At 42.2% G+C, this 23,511-nt stretch overlaps 2 protein-coding genes across 2 annotated transcripts in view; one reads left to right on the forward strand and one right to left on the reverse strand.

The window, feature by feature from the left end:
• LOC129853263 (ras-related protein Rab-27B-like) lies at positions 1–9,212 on the forward strand. The gene is made up of 6 exons (XM_055919132.1): positions 1–563; positions 3,968–4,151; positions 6,649–6,734; positions 6,858–6,961; positions 7,670–7,793; positions 8,227–9,212. Exons 2-6 carry the CDS (start codon positions 3,993–3,995, stop codon positions 8,411–8,413), a joined length of 660 nt encoding a protein of 219 aa, XP_055775107.1. The 5' UTR covers positions 1–563; positions 3,968–3,992; the 3' UTR covers positions 8,414–9,212.
• Positions 8,796–23,511, reverse strand: part of LOC129853261 (sia-alpha-2,3-Gal-beta-1,4-GlcNAc-R:alpha 2,8-sialyltransferase-like) — a 21,481-nt gene continuing 6,765 nt past the window's right edge. Inside the window, exon 4 of the mRNA XM_055919126.1 lies at positions 8,796–14,367. Coding sequence (XP_055775101.1) covers positions 14,085–14,367 — 283 coding nt within the window. The 3' untranslated portion in view covers positions 8,796–14,084. The remainder of the gene's footprint in view (positions 14,368–23,511) is intronic.

Consider the following 23,511-nt stretch of genomic DNA (forward strand, 5'->3'; position numbering starts at 1 on the left):
GATTTTTTTTCCAGTGAAATTCTGCTCCCAGGTGCACAATTCTGTGTCATGATTAATATACAGTATATCTAGTGTAGACCTTTTGTAAAAATGATTTACATACAGTGGATGACACAACACATGTTACCCCCACATGCCCCCCCACAAGTTGACTTCATCATTATGTCCTAATACATACTTATTAGACAGGAAAAACTCAGTTTTGAGTATTAGCCAACGATTAGCCTACTTGTTGAGCTTCCAGAAGAATAAGCGGGAGAAGGGGCCTTTAAGGGGTTTACAAAGCTTCCAGTTGGCTGAGTTCCACTGAAATCCACAGCAGGACACTATTTGTGGACAGGGCCTCAATCCAGTTTTTCTTTTTTTTCTCCTGAGAAATACCAGAAAGCACAAGGTCTGTGAACACCGCACTCTGTGGTTGTTTTTTTTAGCTGGAAACTCCTCCCTTATAGCATGTGAGAGGGGAAAAGGTTCAATCAACAGCATGTCTCCCCCCACTATGTGTTTACCAAGCACGGGTTGAGCTCCCTGAATGGAAGTTGGCAGTACCTCCGGCTAAATCGGTAAGACTGAATTTATTTATTGTTTTTGTCAAATCTTGGTAAAGTTCATCTAATTATTCAGCGGCATCAGTGTGTGGCATATTGGCTTAATCATCATCAGGCATTGTGTTGTCTGTCACACTGTATTGTTTGGGGGCTTTATCATTGGCCTACATTTTCTGAAAAGGCTACGTGAGACTTTCCTTATGTGCATAATGGCCATTTATCATCATTAGAATTTGCATATTGATTGATTTGATTTTGTTCTATGGCTCTCAACTATTTCTGGCATCACAAACACATGCCACTGACAGAACTCAGGATTTTTTTCTGGATCAAAAAGGGGCTGTGGTGGTGGGTGTGGCAGAGCACGTGGTATTGGGCAAGGTTGGCTGCATTTAGCAGAACATTTTAGAGGCCCCCATCTTGGTGTTTTTTTGTTGTTGCAATTTTAGCATTTTTAAGCCAATTTCCTGCAATTCTCAGAAATCCTCCTCCGAGCCGAGATATATTTTTGCAGTTAAGGATAACTTCCTGCAATTATATGCATTTTGCCATGGCTAATGCTGTGTTATTTTAGTCAAACTCAATAACGAAATCAATACTGTTAAATTCATTGTTTTTATTAATTTTCAATTCCCCTGTCTGTTTAGCTTTTGTTTTGGTGATTATTAGTTCTCAATTATTATATTATAGAACAACATACAGTGCATTCAGAAAGTATTCAGACCCCTTGACTTTTACCAATTTTGTTACGTTACAGCTTTATTCTAAAATTGATTAAATTGGTTTTTTTTCACCATCAATCTACACACAATACCACATAATGACAAAGCAAAAACTGTTTTTCAGAAACTGATATCACATTTACATAAGTATTCAGACCCTTTTACTCAGTACTTTGTTGAAGCACTTTTGGCAGCGATTACAGCCTCGAGTCTTGGGTATGACACTACAAGCTTGGCACGCCAGTATTTGGAGTGTCTCCCATTCTTCTCTGTAGATCCTCTCAAGCTCTGTCAGGTTGGATGGGGAGCGTCGCTGCACATCTATTTTCAGGTCTCTCCAGAGATGTTCGATCGGGTTAAAATCTGGCCTCTGGCTGGGCACTCAAGGACATTCAGAGACTTGTCCTGAAGCCAATCCTGCGTTGTCTTACTGTGCTTAGGGTTGTTGTCCTGTTGGAAGGTGAATTCAATTGATTGGACATGATTTGGAAAGTCACACCTGTCTATATACGGTCCCACAGTTGGCACTGCATTTCAGAGCAAAACCAAGCCATGAGGTCGAAGGAATTGTACGTAGATCTCCGAGACAGGATTGTGTCGTGGCACAGATTTGGGGAAGGGTACCAAAACATTTCTACAGCATTGACAGTCCCCAAGAACACAGTGGCCTCCATCATTCTTAAATGGAAAAAGTTTGGAACCACCAAGATTCTTCATAGAGCTGGCCGCCTGGCCAAACTGAGGGAGGAGAAGGGTCTTGGTCAGGGAGGTGACCAAGAACCATATGGTCACTCTGACAGAGCTCCAGAGTTCCTCTGTGGAGATGGGAGAACCTTCCAGAAGGACAACCATCTCTGCAGCACTCCAATCAGGCGGAAGCCACTCCTTAGTAAAAGGCACATGACAGCTCGCTTGGAGTTTGCCAAAAGGCACCTAAAGGACTCTGACCATGAGAAACAAGATTATCTGGTCTGATGAAACCAACATTCAACACTGGCCTGAATGCCAAGCGTCACGTTTGGAGGAAACCTGGCACCATCCCTACGGTGAAGAATGGGGGTGGCAGCATGTTTTCCAGCGGCAGGGACTTTGAGACTAGTCATAATTGAGGGAAAGATGAACGGAGCAAAGCTCTTTTTTATAATCCACACGGGAAATGAGTCGGTGTTTAATGAGGGCATCTCATTCCTTTTTCAGTGTTTAAGGAATCTGAGTCTCATGACAGGCCTCTTTTAAGTATGACACAGATTGCAAATAAACAAAACATTTGAAATAATCAAGAAGGTTGTGCTTTTAGACTTCTCAACTCTATAATGGGTCAATTGATGTCCATGATGGTAATGATGTAAAAATGTAAACATCCTTTTTGATATCTTCTTCCACTTGATCTTTCTATCCATCAGACTACACGATACTTTGTCATTTCATTTCTCAAATAAAAAATTACGAGTGTAACTGAATAAGTTAGAGGAGCACAAGTTCTTTGTGCTCTTTTGTATTCTCTCTCAGAACTATTTGAGAGTATACTTTATGTAGACAATGAAAGAATTTCCTTGCATCAATAGGAGCCACAGTTGAGTTTTCCTACAGCTCATACAGGACAGCCACTTGACTGATCATGTGAAAGCTGGGTCAAGTCATGTGCTAGCTCCTCTCTGATCAGCTTTTAAAACATCTTGGGGATCGGTGTCCTGTCCATGGGACGTTTGAGCTAAAGTAGGCTAATGCGATTAGCATGAGGTTGTAAGTAACAAAAACATTTCCCAGGACATAGTCATATCTAATATTGTCAGAAAGCTTAAATTCTTGTTAATATAACTGCACTGTCCAATTTACAGTAGCTATTACAGTGAAAGAATGCCATGCTATTGTTTGAGGAGAGTGCACAATCTTTAACATGAAAAGTTAGTAATAAACAAATTTGGCACATTTGGGCAGTCTTGATACAACATTTTGAACAGAAATGCAATTGTTTATTGGTTCAGTCTAAAACTTTGTACATACACTGCTGCCATCTAGTGGCCAAATTCTAAATTGCACTTGGGCTGGAATAATACATTATGGCCTTACTCTTGCATTTCAAAGATGATGGTACCATTTATTTATTTTTAATACAGTTTTTTTTTCTTTGTATTATCTTTTACCAGATCTATTGTGTTATATTCACCTACATTCCTTTCACATTTCCACAAACTTCAAAGTGTTTCCTTTCAAATGGTACCAAGAATATGCATATCCTTGCTTCAGGCCAGAGCTACAGGCAGTTAGATTTGGGTATGTCATTTTAGGTGAAAAATGGGGAATAAAATGGGCGGAACCTCAAGCCCCTGTGATCATGGGAATTTCTGTTAGACCTGTGTTCTGTTAGACCTGTGTTTGCCTGTTTCTAAATGTTAAGGCAATTTGCAGTATATTGGCTATATTAACAGTACTGTAATTACATTGTATATTTATGACCGTTTCCAAGTATATAATTAGTTAAGGGCACAAATCAAGCCTGCAATGTCCTCTGGAAGACCTGTATAGAATCTTCTGAAGTCCTGGCAATGTAATAGTTACTCAACTGTATTTATTGTTACTATAATAATGGAGAATGTACCACTATTTACAGTAATGTAGTTGTGTTCTCTATGCCAAAGCATGTTACATGCAAGTAAGAATATGACCATAATATGGTACTTTTGTTTAATATTTTAGGGCAGGTTCAGCACGAGGCTGCACAATGACAATGACTGATTGGGATTATGACTTTCTGATCAAGCTCCTGTCGTTAGGGGATTCTGGAGTAGGGAAGACCACATTCCTCTACAGGTACACAGACAACAAGTTCAACCACAAGTTCACCACCACAGTGGGAATAGACTTCAGGGAAAAGAGAGTGGTGAGTTGTGATGCTTTACTTCAGTCATTTTCAGTCATCCTTGCTCCACAGCTTCCAATTTATGATAATGTGGTTCTGCAAATCCAAAAGGTTGAACAGTTGATTGTTTTTTGCAAGGAATAGTAGGGTATCAACTCAAATATAGCTGCAAGCAGCGATGACCCGGGGTCCAAGCCTTTCTCGCCTTCTCAAATATTATGCCTTATTTTACAAGTCATACATTTCAGTTCAGGTACAACACCAACAATCCCTCACTGTCTAGGGATGTCTATCTGAAACCGGCAGTGGTGGGATTTGAACCTGGGCTGTCATGTATTACAAGACGAAGACACTAAACCTCTGACCTATGGTCACAGCAAAGATTTGGGTTGAACACTGTGGAATAGCATGCATGTATGTATGAATTGCAGGTTCCAGTCTTGGCTCAATCTTGTAACACTGTAATATATGCCATTTAGCAGGTCGCTTTTATCCAAAGCAACTTGCGTGCATTCATTCTTTTACATTTGAGTGGTCGTGAGAATCAAACCCACTATCCTGGCATTGCAAGCGCCATGCTCTACAGAGGACCACCATGTGGGTAGTGTGCTGACAAGGTAAAAATCTGTCGTTCTGCCCCTGAACAAGGCAGTTAACCCACTGTTCCTAGGCTGTCATTGTAAATAGGAATTTGCTCTTAACTGACTTGCCTAGTTAAATAAAAGTTAAAATAAAACAAATACTGTAATGAACTGTACTGTGCTAAACTATGGTGCACTGTGGGGCTCAGTTGGTAGAGCAAAGCGCTTGCAATGCCAGGGTTGTGGGTTAGATTCCCACGGGGTACCAATACGAAAAAGTATGAAAATGTATGCACTCACTACTTTAAATTGCTCTGGATAAGAGTGTCTGCTAAATGACTCAAATGTACTGAACTTAACAGAACTATACACTACTCATGTTTACTCTATTGGATCTTATTTTTACCCATTTAAACTGGTCTTATTTTGGTCATGGTCTCGATCCACTGGTCCTTGGTCTGAGTGTTAGAAAGTCTAGGCTGGATCTAAAGGGCTCCGGTCCTGACTTCATCTTTGGTACTCACACCAATTTTATACTCTTGAATCCATACATATGGTTACATGCACACAGTAATGTGATTATTGTGGATAGTCAGATTAATATAATAGTTTGATTAAAACGTAAACAAGCTTTGCAAGAAGAATGATTACCCTAATAATGCTGTTTACATGGACACATCTGAAATCAGGCTACCTGATGGTACTCTGATAATGCAGAAAGTCGCATACATTCAGACGCATATATTTAGTTGTTTCCTAACTCGCTGATCTGCGCATATCAGATATGCCGATTTAAGGCGTTTACATATCCTAATAATAAGAGAATGCTCAGAAAACCAGGTGTTGTAATCGGCTGATGCTAACTTCGATTTTGACCTCATGCCGATTTAAGATAAACAGAGTAAGGTGTTTACATTACTATTTCATAATCTGCATACTGCCATAATCAGTTTAATATCGATTTATTAGTGTGCATGTAAACGTATTCCATGTCAGTAGTGAACAAGTGCACACTTCAGGTAGCATTGTAAAGTATTGAGATGAATGGCCAGGAGGGGACTCTGTTCCCTCCTAGATTGACTTGAATTGTAAGGCCCGAGCTCACTGAACTTCATTGGCTCACAGCGAACATGACGTTTAAGAAATCAACTTAATTTATGGAGCATATAACGATATTGGTCTATAGATGCTGTACACCAAGTTTCTGAGAAATCGGTTTAGCGGTGTCTGAGGAAAAGTTTAACATTTTGGAAAAATTAACATTTTCAAAATGTCAGATGATCAGTCATGGTGATGTCACTGGTCCTAGAGGAAAATGTGTTTATTGGGTAAAGAGAAACCTTTGTACCCAATTCTGTTACTAGGTCAAATGAGGAGGTGGGGCTGACCTTATTGAAGTCAAAAGTTGTTTATAGCGCCACCATTTTAAAAAAAACACTTGTTATTGTTTTTATTTAACTAGGCAAGTAAGTTTAGAACAAATTCTTGTTTACAATGACGGACTACCCCGGCCAAAGCTGGGAAAATTGTACGCCGCCCTATGGGACTCCCAATCACGGCTGGATGTGCTGCAGCTTGGATTTGAACCAGGTACTGTAATGATGCCTCTTGCACTGAGATGCAGTGCCTTAGACCGCTGTGCCACTCGGGAGCCTGAATTGCACCATTTGGCTGAATTGCGCCCGTATTATCCAGATGTATTTGTACACCATCCCACCAAGTTTGGTCTCTATAGGTCTTACCACTTTAAGAGCTATAGTGCTCCAAAAATAGGATAATAATAATCCTAACAATTATAATAGGTTTCAAGCAACTCCGGGGCTTGGACCCCGAATTATAACAGTACGTTGGATTGGTAAAACAAATTCCAGAGCCAAAGAGTATGTCTTTGGTCCTAGCTCTTGATATGACAATTATTTGACATCTTATGTCTTCAGACGTATTTGGGGACTGGCTCTGATGGAACGACAGAGAAGACTTTTAAAGTGCACCTACAGCTCTGGGACACAGCAGGGCAGGAGAGGTAGGCCACATAAACAAGCAGACAGTACATTTTGTATCATTTGTAAGATGAGGATTTTCAATGATAGTCCACATCCATAGCTTTACCAGCATTTGAATATTGTTGTAATTGTATAAATTCTAGGTTCAGAAGTCTCACCACAGCCTTCTTCAGAGACGCCATGGGCTTCCTGCTCATGTTTGATCTAACCAATCAGCAGAGTTTTCTGAATGTCAGGAACTGGATGAGTATGTCTGTCACTCATCCATTTAGTACATCCTCTAAGAACCAGACCACATTGATTGGGTATTTCACTTTGTATTTGGCATTATCAGCGGTGTAAAGTACCTAAGTAGAAATAGTTTTTTGGGGGTATCTGTACTTTACTATTCCTATTTTTGACAACTTTTACTTCACAACATTCCTAAAGAAAATTATGTACTTTTCTTACTCCATACATTTTCCCTGACACCCAAAATGATAGGAAAATTGTCCAATTCACACACTTATCAAAATAACGTCCTTGGTCATCTCTACTGCCTCTGATCTGGCGGACTCACTAAACACATGCTTCGTTTGTAAATGATATCTGAGTGTTGGCGCGTGCCCCTGGCTATCCGTAATTATATATTTTTTAATGGTGCCGTCTGGTTTGCTTAATATAAGGAATTTTAAATTATTTATACTTTTACTTTTGATACTTAAGTATATTTAAAACCAAATACTTTTAGAATTTACCTCAAGTCGGATTTTACTGGGTAACTTTCACTTTTGCTTGAGTCATTTTCTATTGAGATATCTTTGCTTTTACTCAAGTATGACAATTGGGTACTTTTTCCATCACTGGGCATTATAGTAAATTATCTTGGTAGCAGGGTATCTTGCTGTGATTCAAATATGAATTGACATATCCATAAATAACTGAAATGTAATTATGTCTTGTTATGATTGTTCAGGTCAGCTGCAGGCAAATGCCTATTGTGACAGTCCAGACATAGTCTTAGTTGGCACCAAAGCAGACCTTAAAGACCTGAGAGATGTACAAGGAAAACAAGCCAGAGACCTGGCGGACAGATATGGGTAAGTGAGATCAATACTTGCTTGCTCAGGACAAAATTCTGCTGCCTCTATGAAATCTGATCTGACCGTACAATGCAATAAAATGGCTGGCTAGCCGTCTTACCATTGGCACGGCTAACTTCTCCAGTGCCTTAACTTGAGCTGAGGTTGTTTGAGTTCATACCTTCAGCACCACTGTAAAGCATTGGTACCGATCCAGATCCAATGCTGGAAACAGGCTCACTATTTTAATACCTCTGTTAATTCACAAGGAAGGAATCAGTGATCTACTACAAGCCAAGGTCTATGGATCTTCTTAAGCATCTTTAAACTAGAAGTGACCCTATTAGAAATAACACACAAGTTAACTGACCTTAATAATACATAAACCACAAGTTAACTGTTCTTTATCCATTCATTATTCAGTATAATAAGTTCCTCCCTTCCTCCTTAGTATCCCCTACTTTGAGACGAGTAGTGCCACAGGGGCTGAGGTGAACCAGGCAGTGACCACTCTGCTGGACCTGGTGATGAGACGCATGGAGCAGAGCACAGAGGGGCCTGTGTCAGAGGCTGCCAATGGGAGTGCTGCCACTAACGACGAGGCTGAAACCTCTACCAGCAGGAGGTGTGCCTGTTAGGATGTAGGGATGTCCATCCATTCAAATGTGTAACTATTGCATCTGGGGAGTATTATTACATTAGAAAGTTGAATTATCCCATACAGTATTTATAGGAAGTGTATTATCCTCTTATGCATTAATGTGTGTTTGTCTGGATTGATAACTGCCGCACTGTCAAGCTATATATTCCCAACCTGGTTATCATTACCTGCTGAGTCTGTACATGTACTGTATGTTAATGATATGAAACGAGCAAAAGAACACAATCGAATACTGTAAAATGATTCAAAGTAAATGAAAGCACCATGTGTATGTACATCTCAAACTGATATTTGCAATATGACTATGCTTTGTGTGATTCTAAATAGGTAAATACTAATTGGAAGTGTTTGAAGAAAAGTTGTATATCAGATTTTTTATTTTTTTATTTTATTTGACAGATTGAAGCATTGATGGAAGGAAAATACAGGCACATACATTTATCATTGACAATATATAATCCTAACAGATTATGCAACAACTCATTAACAATCATGGTTATTTCCTTAAATGCAAATGAGAAAATGTATTATTCTGTTTCACAAACCGAGATAGCAAAGTGCATTACAGGATCCATGAGTTCTATATGACAAGGAGCACATTTGGTGTTCAGCTTGATTATTAGTGGAACAACATTGTCATGCACATTGAATAAAGTATAGAACATGTTTATAGCCCATAAATACTGTCAACCCAGACAAAAATGATTTGAATATGTTTTAATACAAAGTCTTCAGAGTAAATGCAGTCATTTTAAATAAAGTTAATGTCTGTTTTACCAATGATTGCTTTTTGACAGGAAAATGTCTGGTTGCTTTATCCTTATCAAAGAAATACATACAAGCACAACTTTGGGTGATTTGCAATCCTATAGGAATTCAGGGGTTCTATCACTGGCATAGCAACAAAAAAACGCAGCACACACCCCTGAGCTTTGGGGAGCCCCAAACCCCCGGAGGTCGGTCGGGCCACGCAGATGGTACTGAAAACATCATAAGCCATTAATAATATTTTTATTACAGGAAATTATTACTGCTAAATTTTCTCTCAGCCTCATGGCAGAATGTGTAGAATAGCAGGAAATTAGGTCATGGATTCTTGAAAGTCGGGGCAATCCTTGTCCAGCAGGAAAAGTTTTTTTATAGTTGAAAAATAAGTGATTTTGTTGCATTCTTTGATCTAAAATGTACATTTTTTTGTGAAATTGTATAAGGAAAACCTTTTTGTGGAGTAATTTTCCAAATACTTTCAATATTTGTTTCCATGTCGGCTCTATGCCTGGAAATGCCCTTGTCCTGGAGCAAAGGATCCCAATTTCAAACTCTCCCAAAAAGTGCTTAAAAAATAATTATATTAATTGAAAACGTATCATGTTTCATTCAATAGCCCTCTGTGACTTTAATATTTATCTCAAAACTTGTGTCTGGAGATTTGGTCAACTTTGTCAGATTTATCTAAAATCCAGAATTAATTAGAAATGAGCAGGGTCAGCTATACCATAAAGACCCCTTATTTCAAGATGGTCATACCAAGAATCATTTAACTATTTGATTTGGAATTTTAGGACCCCTTAAGGCACGAGTGTGCAAAACTGTCATCAAGGCAAATGGTGGCTATTGGAAGAATCTCAAAAATAACACATTTTTATTTATTTAACACTTTTATGGTTACTACATGATTCCATATGTGTTATTTCATAGTTTTGATGTCTTCACTATTATTCTACAATGTAGAAAACAGTAAAAATAAAGAAAAACCCTTGAATGAGTAGGTGTTCTAAAACTTTTGACCGGTAGTGTGTGTGTATATATATATATATATATATATGATGAAACATGGATAAACAGTCCAAAGAACTTACAAGGAAGATTGTTCTGAAGTGTCTCTCCTATATCTGAGAGATAGATATAAGAAAGATCAGGAAACTATTTTTATTTAACCCCTTATTTTAACCACTAAACTCCATATATACAGTTCTTCCATAAACATTTTTGCTACTTTCAGACTAGTCTTGTGAGGCTTGTGGGTGTCCTAGAGCAAACCAACCAACATGTATGTGTTTGTGAGAGATTCACCTTTCCATAGAGGGGTCAAATTAGTGTGTAGCCCAAACTGTTTGGACGCTACAGACAGAAGTTGGCAGATCGGCTGTACCAACTTCAGAGGAGTCCCGTGATGCTTGTCGGGGTTAGAGCAAAACAGAGAACACCATTGTGTTTATGACTCATCTTTCCATAGAGGGGTCATAATAATAGCCAATCCTTTCGGACGCTACAGAGGTTTTTCTGAGAATATCAATTATCGGGATATCTCATGGACTGACAAACACAGCTCTAGTTCTGCCACCTTTCACAGAGGATGTGAGAAGGCGACATTTCCGATGCGGTGGATTGAGACACAGCCCATGCAACAACAAAAAAAACTGTAGGGTTAAACACTTGTTGGCCAATTGTACAAATTAAATGCCTTTTATGGTGTCAGATGGAGTTAAATCCAGCTATTTATATTTTATGAAAATGTTTTTAAAAAAACGATTTTTCCTTTATATGGTACGCTAGCTGCTACTTTGGTCTATCAAAATATATATTTCAAATGTTATTAATATTAAGACAAATAATTGTAGGGAAAAAGTTGAGATTGTCCCATCTTTCAAGAATCCCTGAGCTCTAAAACAGCAACATTTTCACGCAGCCTCATGGAAAAAATTGTAAAATAGCATGAAATTAGCTATAAAACTTAGACCTTGTGGGGGGACCGCAAAACTGCGCTATGCCACTGGGTTCTGTTGGTACCATTCCTTTTGAAAACAAAAGTGTTGGCACACACTAACACACACATTGGACATTTTTCTCTAAGGAAATGTGTGGGAGAATAAATTCCCTTCCTTCATGTGAGCAGTACTATAGTCTTCTTTGGTGATGATCAGTACATAGAAGCAGTCAACGGAAGACATTCATGGAGGCACAAACAGTATAAATCACCAACATAACCTATTAGATGAGACTGAAAAGACAAATATACCACACAACTATCCAAGTGTTTTCTATGTCAGGAAATCATTTGTCGACACATCATCAAATAAATAACCTCCATCGAATGAAAGATATTGTTGTACATCATTGCCATTCTTAAGCCAACATTTCAAATCACGTTACATTCAGATAAATTAACATGTCTAGTTTTAATGGGCATTCGTTGGTATATTTACTTATATGAAATAAACATTCTAAGAGGGAAAAATCTAATTACATTTCAAATCTAATCTACATATTCAGGGTATGGACTAAGAGTAAAGTACTACCTAACAAACTAATGGCACATTTGTATCATATATTTGTATTATTATAATGATGACAGACAGTCCTACGATGGGAAAACAAATTGGTATGTTCTAAAATACTTCTGTGGGCATACATCATCCATTTAAGACTGAAGAACTTGAAAAGAACCAATGATCTGGTTCATGAGCATAGAAAATCTGAACTCATAAGCAGGGTCACCACCTTCCCAATGAGTGCATGTGCTGTGAGTCATGTGGCTATCATGTGGTACCATTTGAGCAAAGTCGTTGTACTGACATCAATGGTTAAGTACAGAAAATGTCCAATCCATACCCAATCCTCTAACATAGTGAAGCTTGACTTGATATTTTTCATATAACATTTTGCTGAGAAGAGTAAAGATAATCTAGAGATATAAAAAATAAAGTTACATTAGTTCTTTCATTGTCAGAAAGGTAAAACTAATCATTTTGGTCCCAGTGGTTTGATAGGAATTTATGCTTTAAAACAACTTTCATATAATTTCTGGTGATATTTCAATTAAAATATCATCACAAATACAAATAATAACAAAAAACACCCTTATCCCCTCGAAACATAATCTCCTTCAAAAAAGTTGTATAAAACTAGCCTTGAACATTTGTTAGTCTCTTGCATGCAATGCCATTCAATAGTGTATCATGCTCTTTGTACAAGATGCTATAATTATTAATCAAAACATTAATATCTGGTTAAAAAGTCAAAGTAATGTCTATGTGGTAGAATGCAAAACATTTCCCTGTGTTGCTACATGGGTCATAACAATAGTGATGTGTTATTGACTAAAGATAGGAAGTAGTGTTCATTTGAGGTGGTTCAATACATAAAATATATATATTACTGTATGCATCCCACTGATTCCCACAATGTGAAGAGTGATTGGTGAAATCCCTTTCACTTTTATCACTATGATGTTCTATCGTATTTTGAAAATATAAGATTTGAAGTCATTTGAAACTAAAACAGAACACAGACACTTTAAAAATAAAAGCTGCAATATGTAACTTTTTGGGGGCCCGACCAAATTCACATTGAAAAGCAAGTCTAAGAAGCTGTAGATCTGTTCTAGGTGCGTTATTTCTATGCTTCCCGTTCTTAAGTTTTGTTTTTGCATCTATTACTTTAGTTTTTGTACACCAGCTTCAAACAGTTAAAAATCCAACATGTTTGGTTATGGAAAATATATTTCACAGAGGTTTGGATGGTACGATGATTATCTACACTATACTTGCTTGTTATCACATAAACTGAAATTAGGCAAACTATTCAAATTTTTTGAACCAGGAAATGACGGAGCCATCTCTGCATAGTGCATCTTTAATTCTTAATCTTAATGATGTTGATAACAACAATATACATGTACTTTAAAGTTTACTGTAATTAAATTCAGTCTATGGCTTGGTGTTGGAATGCAGATTATTCATCCTCAAACTGAAATATTACCAGAGATATCACCAGAATCCCAATAAAATAGTGGGACTAGGGCTATCACTGCAGTATCTTTATCTATATAGGGCAGCAATTTACATACATAAAGAGGCCTTGTAAACAAATCTGATAACAGTGCAGTGTGCTGGCTGGGCCCATTGTCTGTCTACTGGCACCTGTGGCGTTTCACTGTATGCTCAAAAGGGCTGGAAAATAGACAGTGTGTCTGTTTGCACCTCAGTGGAGGCATTTGAATCTGATTAGAAAAAAAACACTGATTTCAACTCCATCCCTGAGACTATGCAGAAGAACAATCAAATCCCTTTGAAATAAGGCTACAACCTAATAACAATTACAGTATGCCCCCCACCCGACCCCTACACTATGAAAAACCCTGTTTGGTAATAGTGATTATTTTGCATTAAATGTATTCCCTTGTGTTTTCTTGTTGAAATAAGTTATGTGTGTTTTATTGATCTATTTATCCACACAATTATGGTAGCAATGCAAATAAAGTGATGTGAAATATTGTATGATGAGTACTATTATAGTGTGATATATTCAGCATAACATACATTGTGATGTCATCATCAACAAGTAATCCACATCTGGAATATTCCGCCATGTTCATCAACAAGTAATCCACATCTGGAATATTCCGCCATGTTCCTCGCAACCCAAAGTGTTAGTGTGAATTACATACATTGGACAAAGCTGAGGCAAGATGCAGTGGTGATATGATAGTGTGTTTCTAGAGTGAAAGCGTAATATAAAAGTATTATTTCTAAATCATGCATTGTCTGCTTTGAGTCACAAAATATATTACGTGAGCGCAAGGTCAGCTGCTGTATTGGAGCGTCACCAAATTAATCTCTTAAGCCCGGTCACCCAGGATGGAATGTCTAAGAACAGTGTGAAAGGCTCAGCTTGGTCACACCTTCTCCATGCATCTTGTAGAGCAACTTAAACTCACTGGGCAGCTGGTGGGTCTCCTGCCACTTGGTGGTGAACTTGGTTCCTTTCTTGTCATAGTAGTGGTAGGGCAGCTCCTTGCCTGTGTTGGGATCCCAGCCGAAGGGCCAGAAGCCATACAGATGGATCTCCTCACACATGGCCGAGGCCAGAGTGTACATGAGGATACCAGTGCTCAGTCGCTTGAGAGACAGGTTCTTGGTCTTCCAATATCTGTGGGAAAAAAGTCAACACAATAAAAACAATTATGTGTAAGCTATGGACAATGAATTGTTCGACAGAACATCTACACTCTAAAAAATGTGGGGTTAAAAACAACCCAAATTGGGGGTTTTTGTAACCCAGTGCTGGGTAAATAATGGACAGAACACACTCTGGGTTATTTTGACTCATACAGTTGGGTTGTTGAGATTAACTAAAACATGGGTTAATGTAACCATCAGTTGGGTTTTATTCACTTTCATGCTGGGTTGATCCAGGTTATTTTCAGGAGGTGTGGCTGTTACAGGCTTTAGTTTTCCCATAAATATTTTGTTAGTCAGTATAGTATGCATTACACCTGTGCTGGTTTGTCATCTCGTTAGTGAGAATGTGTTTCACCTGTGCTGGTCCAGGTGATATTTTAGAGTGGCTGGCCCAGTGCTCCAGTTGTCTTGAGAGATGTGGAGGATTAACACTTTTTGTTGGCTCTCCCTGTTTTCTTCTTGTTCCACTTCCTGCCTTTAAGTTTGGTGTGGGTTTTTATTTTGTTCGCCTGTTCTTTATCAAATTTAGTGGGTGCTCATGGTGAGTGTCTTTTAGGTCCCAGTTGTTGTTGCTAGTCAACTTTCAGTGGACAGACCCATGAGTGTCTTTCAGAACCCCTCATAAAACCCCACCTGTTTCGTTGTGGTCAGTGACTCTTTGATAGTTCCCCCTTCTGTTTGGGTGACATTATTTGGTTTTCTTGCTGGGGAACATAACAAAATGGGGGCTTGTCCGGGATCTTCTTTCCCTTGAGTATTGTAGGCCCTTTCGACCAGAGTGCATAAAAGGATTGGGAAAGAAATGAACATTCAGACCATAGAGGCGTGTAGCTGCAGCTCACGTCCAAAGTGGTTCAAACTCTGAATATTAGCACAAAGTAGAGGCGAGAAGCTCACCTCCCGGACAATCACTGGTACAGCTGATTTGCTGTCCTAAGAAAAGTATCTAGAAAAGCGAATTTAAGTGGGACCATTCTACTACTTTTCTCAAATCACTGTAGTACGCTACTCTCATCACCCAATGGGAACCATCAACACGGCTGGCTAGCCTATCTTCCAGAGCAAGTGGAAGCAGAGTGAGCTCTGTAGCTCTGTTCAGGACTACCCGACGCATCGACGGATTCCGGGCGACGGCAGAGGAGAGCAACAGTAGAAGAGACGAGTGAACGACACCTTTCGGACAATCAGAGGCTTACAAGCGTGCCGCAGAAAGGCCTAACACCCTTCATAAGAAGGCCTGGTTCTGACTGAGATAAATGGCAAACGAAGGCATTCACACGTAAATACATTCATGATTTCTTTCTCCAAATGGGCGGCGGTTCGTGTGCAAAGTATATGATTACTGTGAGAGAAGTGACTCTCTCTCTCCCTTCCTCTCCATCTCCTTTGTAACAAGCCACCATATGTTGTGTCAGTCCGCTCGGGACCTGTTTGTAATGTGTTAAGTGTGCATGTTTATCCCGTGTTATCATTTAGTTAGTTAGTAAATAAATAATTAAACCAATTTGTGTAGTAATGAATCATAAGTAAGGCTGGGGTTTTTGCAGATGCAGGAGGTTACGACTGTTCAGAATGACGATATGATACGAGGTTATGATTAATAGGTTGACTGTTTTATGGATGTGATTTAGAGTTTAGAGTTTAATTCTGGAGATGGTAACTCTTTAAACAACCGCTCTCGTGGTGCCCCAAATTCATAATCAGTTAATTGTTACATGATAACAATTAAACGTAGTTAGTTGATTAGATAAATAACAGTCATCAGATTAATGAAAGTAAAGTCACGACACCAGACTAGAACAAGAATGCCATTCAATTAAGTGATTAAGAGAGATGGATCTGGAAGTGCTCCGAATCCAATCAGGCTATCCTGCACCTTCAACAGAGTTTGATCTTTGTCGGAACAGCCGACTTATCGAGGCTACCTGGCCAGCTACACTTCAAACAAAGTCAACAACGCAGCCACTGCTAGCCAGCCTACTTCAGCAGTACTGTATCATTTTAATCATTTTAGTCAATAAGATTTTTCCAACGTAAGCTTAACTTTCTGAACATTCGAGACGTGTAGTCCACTTGTCATTCCAATCTCCTTTGCATTAGCGTAGCCTCCTCTGTAGCCTGTCAACTATGTGTCTGTCTATCCCTGTTCTCTCCTCTCTGCACAGACCATACAAACGCTTCACACCGCGTGGCCGCGGCCACCCTAACCTGGTGGTCCCAGCCCGCACGACCCACGTGGAGTTCCAGGTCTCCGGTAGCCTCTGGAACTGCCGATCTGCGGCCAACAAGGCAGAGTTCATCTCAGCCTATGCTTCCCTCCAGTCCCTCGACTTCTTGGCACTGACGGAAACATGGCTCACCACAGATAACACTGCTACTCCTACTGCTCTCTCTTCGTCTGCCCACGTGTTCTCGCACACCCCGAGAGCTTCTGGGCAGCGGGGCGGTGGCACCGGGATCCTCATCTCTCCCAAGTGGTCATTCTCTCTTTCTCCCCTTACCCATCTGTCCATTGCCTCCTTTGAATTCCATGCTGTCACAGTTACCAGCCCTTTCAAGCTTAACATCCTTATCATTTATCGCCCTCCAGGTTCCCTCGGAGAGTTCATCAATGAGCTTGATGCCTTGATAAGCTCCTTTCCTGAGGACGGCTCACCTCTCACAGTTCTGGGTGACTTTAACCTCCCCACGTCTACCTTTGACTCATTCCTCTCTGCCTCCTTCTTTCCACTCCTCTCCTCTTTTGACCTCACCCTCTCACCTTCCCCCCCTACTCACAAGGCAGGCAATACGCTTGACCTCATCTTTACTAGATGCTGTTCTTCCACTAACCTCATTGCAACTCCCCTCCAAGTCTCCGACCACTACCTTGTATCCTTTTCCCTCTCGCTCTCATCCGACACTTCCCACACTGCCCCTACTCGGATGGTATCGCGCCGTCCCAACCTTCGCTCTCTCTCCCCCGCTACTCTCTCCTCTTCCATCCTATCATCTCTTCCCTCTGCTCAAACCTTCTCCAACCTATCTCCTGATTCTGCCTCCTCAACCCTCCTCTCCTCCCTTTCTGCATCCTTTGACTCTCTATGTCCCCTATCCTCCAGGCCGGCTCGGTCCCCCCCTCCCGCTCCGTGGCTCGACGACTCATTGCGAGCTCACAGAACAGGGCTCCGGGCAGCCGAGCGGAAATGGAGGAAAACTCGCCTCCCTGCGGACCTGGCATCCTTTCACTCCCTCCTCTCTACATTTTCCTCTTCTGTCTCTGCTGCTAAAGCCACTTTCTACCACTCTAAATTCCAAGCATCTGCCTCTAACCCTAGGAAGCTCTTTGCCACCTTCTCCTCCCTCCTGAATCCTCCTCCCCCTCCCCCCCCCCTCCTCCCTCTCTGCAGACGACTTCGTCAACCATTTCGAAAAGAAGGTTGACGACATCCGATCCTCGTTTGCTAAGTCAAACGACACCGCTGGTTCTGCTCACACTGCCCTACCCTGTGCTCTGACCTCTTTCTCCCCTCTCTCTCCAGATGAAATCTTGCGTCTTGTGACGGCCGGCCGCCCAACAACCTGCCCGCTTGACCCTATCCCCTCCTCTCTTCTCCAGACCATTTCCGGAGACCTTCTCCCTTACCTCACCTCGCTCATCAACTCATCCTTGACCGCTGGCTACGTCCCTTCCGTCTTCAAGAGAGCGAGAGTTGCACCCCTTCTGAAAAAACCTACACTCGATCCCTCCGATGTCAACAACTACAGACCAGTCTCCCTTCTTTCTTTTCTCTCCAAAACTCTTGAACGTGCCGTCCTTGGCCAGCTCTCCTGCTATCTCTCTCAGAATGACCTTCTTGATCCAAATCAGTCAGGTTTCAAGACTAGTCATTCAACTGAGACTGCTCTTCTCTGTATCACGGAGGCGCTCCGCACTGCTAAAGCTAACTCTCTCTCCTCTGCTCTCATCCTTCTAGACCTATCGGCTGCCTTCGATACTGTGAACCATCAGATCCTCCTCTCCACCCTCTCCGAGTTGGGCATCTCCGGCGCGGCCCACGCTTGGATTGCGTCCTACCTGACAGGTCGCTCCTACCAGGTGGCGTGGCGAGAATCTGTCTCCTCACCACGCGCTCTCACCACTGGTGTCCCCCAGGGCTCTGTTCTAGGCCCTCTCCTATTCTCGCTATACACCAAGTCACTTGGCTCTGTCATAACCTCACATGGTCTCTCCTATCATTGCTATGCAGACGACACACAATTAATCTTCTCCTTTCCCCCTTCTGATGACCAGGTGGCGAATCGCATCTCTGCATGTCTGGCAGACATATCAGTGTGGATGACGGATCACCACCTCAAGCTGAACCTCGGCAAGACGGAGCTGCTCTTCCTCCCGGGGAAGGACTGCCCGTTCCATGATCTCGCCATCACGGTTGACAACTCCATTGTGTCCTCCTCCCAGAGCGCTAAGAACCTTGGCGTTATCCTGGACAACACCCTGTCGTTCTCAACTAACATCAAGGCGGTGGCCCGTTCCTGTAGGTTCATGCTCTACAACATCCGCAGAGTACGACCCTGCCTCACACAGGAAGCGGCGCAGGTCCTAATCCAGGCACTTGTCATCTCCCGTCTGGATTACTGCAACTCGCTGTTGGCTGGGCTCCCTGCCTGTGCCATTAAACCCCTACAACTCATTCAGAACGCCGCAGCCCGTCTGGTGCTCAACCTTCCCAAGTTCTCTCACGTCATCCCGCTCCTCCGCTCTCTCCACTGGCTTCCAGTTGAAGCTCGCATCCGCTACAAGACCATGGTGCTTGCCTACGGAGCTGTGAGGGGAACGGCACCTCAGTACCTTCAGGCTCTGATCAGGCCCTACACCCAAACAAGGGCACTGCGTTCATCCACCTCTGGCCTGCTCGCCTCCCTACCACTGAGGAAGTACAGTTCCCGCTCAGCCCAGTCAAAACTGTTCGCTGCTCTGGCACCCCAATGGTGGAACAAACTCCCTCACGACGCCAGGACAGCGGAGTCAATCACCACCTTCCGGAGACACCTGAAACCCCACCTCTTTAAGGAATACCTAGGATAGGATAAAGCAATCCTTCTGACACCCCCCCCCCCCCTTAAAAGATTTAGATGCACTATTGTAAAGTGGCTGTTCCACTGGATGTCATAAGGTGAATGCACCAATTTGTAAGTCGCTCTGGATAAGAGCGTCTGCTAAATGACTTAAATGTAATGTAAATGTTGTATCGCTTTCAATGAAAAGGAGGTGGATTTATATTTTACTCTGTTTGAGTGGATTGCAACATCCCTAAAATTGTCGCGAGACATTTGGTCACTGCTCCTCCAAAGTGTTCTTGTGGGTAAAGTCAGAAAGTGTACGCCGCTTTATCTCTTGACCAGAGTTCAGATTATTAAACTTTTAAAGCTACTATCCTTCAGGCTTATGAGTAGGTCCCAGAGGCATACAGACAACAATTCCGTAAATTACGAAAGACAGAATCACAAAGCCATGTTGAGGTAGCAAGGGAACAAACATGTCTTTTTGATCAGTGTTGTGGTTCTCAAGATGTCAGGGACCTTGAGGATTTAAAGAAACTCATACTTCTCGAGCAATTCAAGAATTGGCTTCACGAAAGGGTTGCTACCTACAATACATTAATGAGCACAAGGATCTCACTCTTAAGAAAGCTACAGTTCTGGCAGATGAGTTTGTGTTGACACATAAAACTACTTTCACAAATAAAGCAACCAGTAGTTATCCCTACGCAAAAAGCAATCCAGAGAAGTCACCTCCTACCTCAAGGTTCCGGATGACAAAGTAAACTGCCTGTTACTCAGGCCCAGAAGCTAGGATATGCATATATATAACATATAATAACATATAATGTCTGTGAGTATAACATAACTGATATAGCAGGTGAAACCCCGGGGAGAATCCATTCGGATTAATTTTTTTTGAGGTCACGGGCCATTTCAATGCAAGCCTATGGGATATTCAAAATAATTCCTCTCAGATTGCAGTTCCAATGGCTTCCACTAGATATCAACAGTCTTTAGAAAGGGTTTCAGGCTTGTTTTTTTTTTAACAAACGAGTAGTTGTAGTTTTTCCAAGGTGTCTCTCATTAGAAAAGTATTCTTCTCCGTTTTAAATGTTATTGTTTATTTAGATATTAGAGTACCTGAGGATCAATTAGAAACATCGTTTGACCTGTTTGGACAAACTTTGCTGGTAACTTTTTGGATTCGTTTGAATGCAAGTTGAACGAGTGGATTACTGAATCAAGCGCGCCAACTAAACTGACATTTTTGGGATATAAAGAAGGACTTTAAAACAACCATTTGTTGTGTAGCTGGGACCCTTGGGATTGCAAACAGAGGAAGATCTTCAAAGGTAAGTGATTTATTTTATCGTTATTTGTAATTTTGTGACGCCTGTGCTGGTTTGGAAAAGTATTATGGTGTGGGGCGCTGTCTTCAGATAATTGCATGGTATGCTTTCGCTGTATAGCCTTTTTGAAATCTGATTGGTTGGATTAACAAGAAGTTAAGCTTTTAAACGATGTAAGACACTTGTATTTTCATGAATGTTTAATATTACGATTTTTGTATTTTGAATTTTGCGCTCTGCAATTTCACCGGATGTTGTTGTGGTGGGACGCTAGCGGCACACCTAGCCCAAAGAGGTCCCATTAAGTCTCTGGTTGGAACGGGTGTATCTCCTAAACAATATTTTGTATCAGATGTGTATGAACCCTTTGTTTCAGACGGGTCTGTGTCTGCAGATGCTGTTAAGCAGCCAGTGAAGATACTGTGAGATACTGGGGCAGCCCAGTTCTTCATTTTGGAGGGTGTAATGCCTTTGTCTGACACGTCAGCAACTGGTTACATTACCAGTCAAAAGTTTGGACACATCTACTCATTCAAAGGTTTTTCTTTCTTTTTCCTATTTTCTACATTGTAGAAAATTGTGGTATGCGTACATTCTTATTTATTAAAGAATGAAACACTAAACAAATTAACAAAATAACAAAACGAAACGTGAAGCTATACAAACAAGTGCTGACAGGCAACTACACATAGACAAGATCCCACAACAGAAAGTGGGAAACAGGGCTGCCTAAACATGATCCCCAATCAGAGACAACGATAAACAGCTGTCTCTGATTGGGAACCATATCAGGCCAACATAGAAATACAAAACCCCTAGACCTACAACAACCCTAGACATACAAAACTCTAGACATACAACACTAGAGTACCCACCCTAGTCACACCCTGACCTAACCAAAATATATAGAAAACAGAGATATCTAAGGTCAGGGCGTGACAGTACCCCCCCCCCCCCCACCCACCCCCCACCCAAAGGTGCGGACTCCCGGCCGCAAACCTGAACCTATAGGGGAGGGTCCGGGTGGGCATCTACCTTCGGTGGAGGCTCCAGTTCTGGACGCAGCCCCCCTCCTTACGCTGATCCCTCGGCTTTGGTAGAACCGGACCATGGATCATTGCCGGAGGCTCTGGACAGCGGATCATCGCCGAAGACCCCGGACTGGCGACCGTCGCCGGAGACCCAGGGCTGGGGACCGTCGCCGGAGACCCCGGACTGGGATCGTCGCCGGAGACCCCGGACTGTGGACCGTCGTTGGAGGTTCCGGACTGTGGACCGTCGTTGGAGGTTCCGGACTGTGGACCGTCGTTGGAGGTTCCGGACAGGAACAGGAGGTACTGGACTGTGGAGGCGCACTGGAGGTCTGATGCATGGGATCGGTACAGGTGGTACCGGGCTGATGACACGCACCTCAGGGAAAGTGCGGAGAGGAGGCACAGGACGTACTGGACTGTGGAGGCACACTGGAGACCTGATGCGTGGGACCGGTACAGGTGGTACCGGGCTGATGACACGCACCTCAGGGCGAGTGCGGAGAGGAGGCACAGGGCGTATTGGACTGTGGAGGCGCACTGGAGGTCTGATGCGTGGGACAGATACAGGTGGTACCGGGCTGATGACACGCACCTCAGGGCGAGTGCGGGGAGGAGGCACAGGATGTACTGGACTGTGGAGGCGCACTGCAGATCTGGAGCGTAGAGTTGACACAATGTTTTCTGGCTGGATGCTCACTTGAGCCCGGCAAGTGCGGGGCGCTAGCAAAGGACGTACTGGGCTGTGCAGACGCACCGGAGACACAGTACGCAGAGCCGGCGCAGGATATCCTGGTCCAAGGAGGTGTACTGGAGACCAGGAGCGCTGAGCCGGCACCATCGGTCCTGGCTGGATGCCCATTCTAGCCCGGCAAATGCGAGGAGCTGGAATAGATTGCACCGGGCTATGAATGCGAACTAGAACACCGTGCGCATCACTGCGTAACATGGTGTCTGACCAGTCACACGCTGCCGACGGTAAGCGCGAGGAGTTGGCTCAGGTCTCCAACCTGACTCAGCCAATCTCCCCGTGTTCCCCCCCCCAAAAATTATGGGGCTGCCTCTCGTGCTTGTCTCGTTGGTACAACTCCTCGTAATATTGCCGTTCCGCTTTCGCTGCCTCTATCTCCTCCTTAGGATGGCGATACTCCCCAGCCTGCGTCCAGGGTCCTGCTCCATCCAAAATCTCCTCCCAGGTCCATTCCTCCTGAACAAGCTGCTTGGTCCATTTTTGGTGGGATCTTCTGTCATGTTCGTTATAAGGATCGGACCAAGGCGCAGCGTGGTATGCATACATTCTTATTTATTAAAGAATGAAACACTAAACAAACTAACAAAATAACTAAACGAAACGTGAAGCTATACAAACGAGTGCGGTTCAGGCAACTACACATAGACAAGATCCCACAACAGAAAGTGGGAAACAGGGCTGCCTAAATATGATCCCCAATCAGAGACAACGATAAACAGCTGTCTCTCATAGAAATACAAAACCCCTAGACCTACAACAACCCTAGACATACAAAACCCTAGACATACAAAACTCTAGACATACAACACTAGAGTACCCACCCTAGTCACAGGGCGTGACAACTATCATTTGTTTTTCAACAGGACAATGATTCCAACACATCTCCAGGCTGTGTAAGGGCTATTTGACCAAGAAGGAGAGTGATGGAGTACTGCATCAGATGACCTGGCCTCCAC

This window comes from Salvelinus fontinalis, chromosome 4 (assembly GCF_029448725.1).
Source record: "Salvelinus fontinalis isolate EN_2023a chromosome 4, ASM2944872v1, whole genome shotgun sequence".
Classification (NCBI taxonomy): Eukaryota; Metazoa; Chordata; class Actinopteri; order Salmoniformes; family Salmonidae; genus Salvelinus; species Salvelinus fontinalis.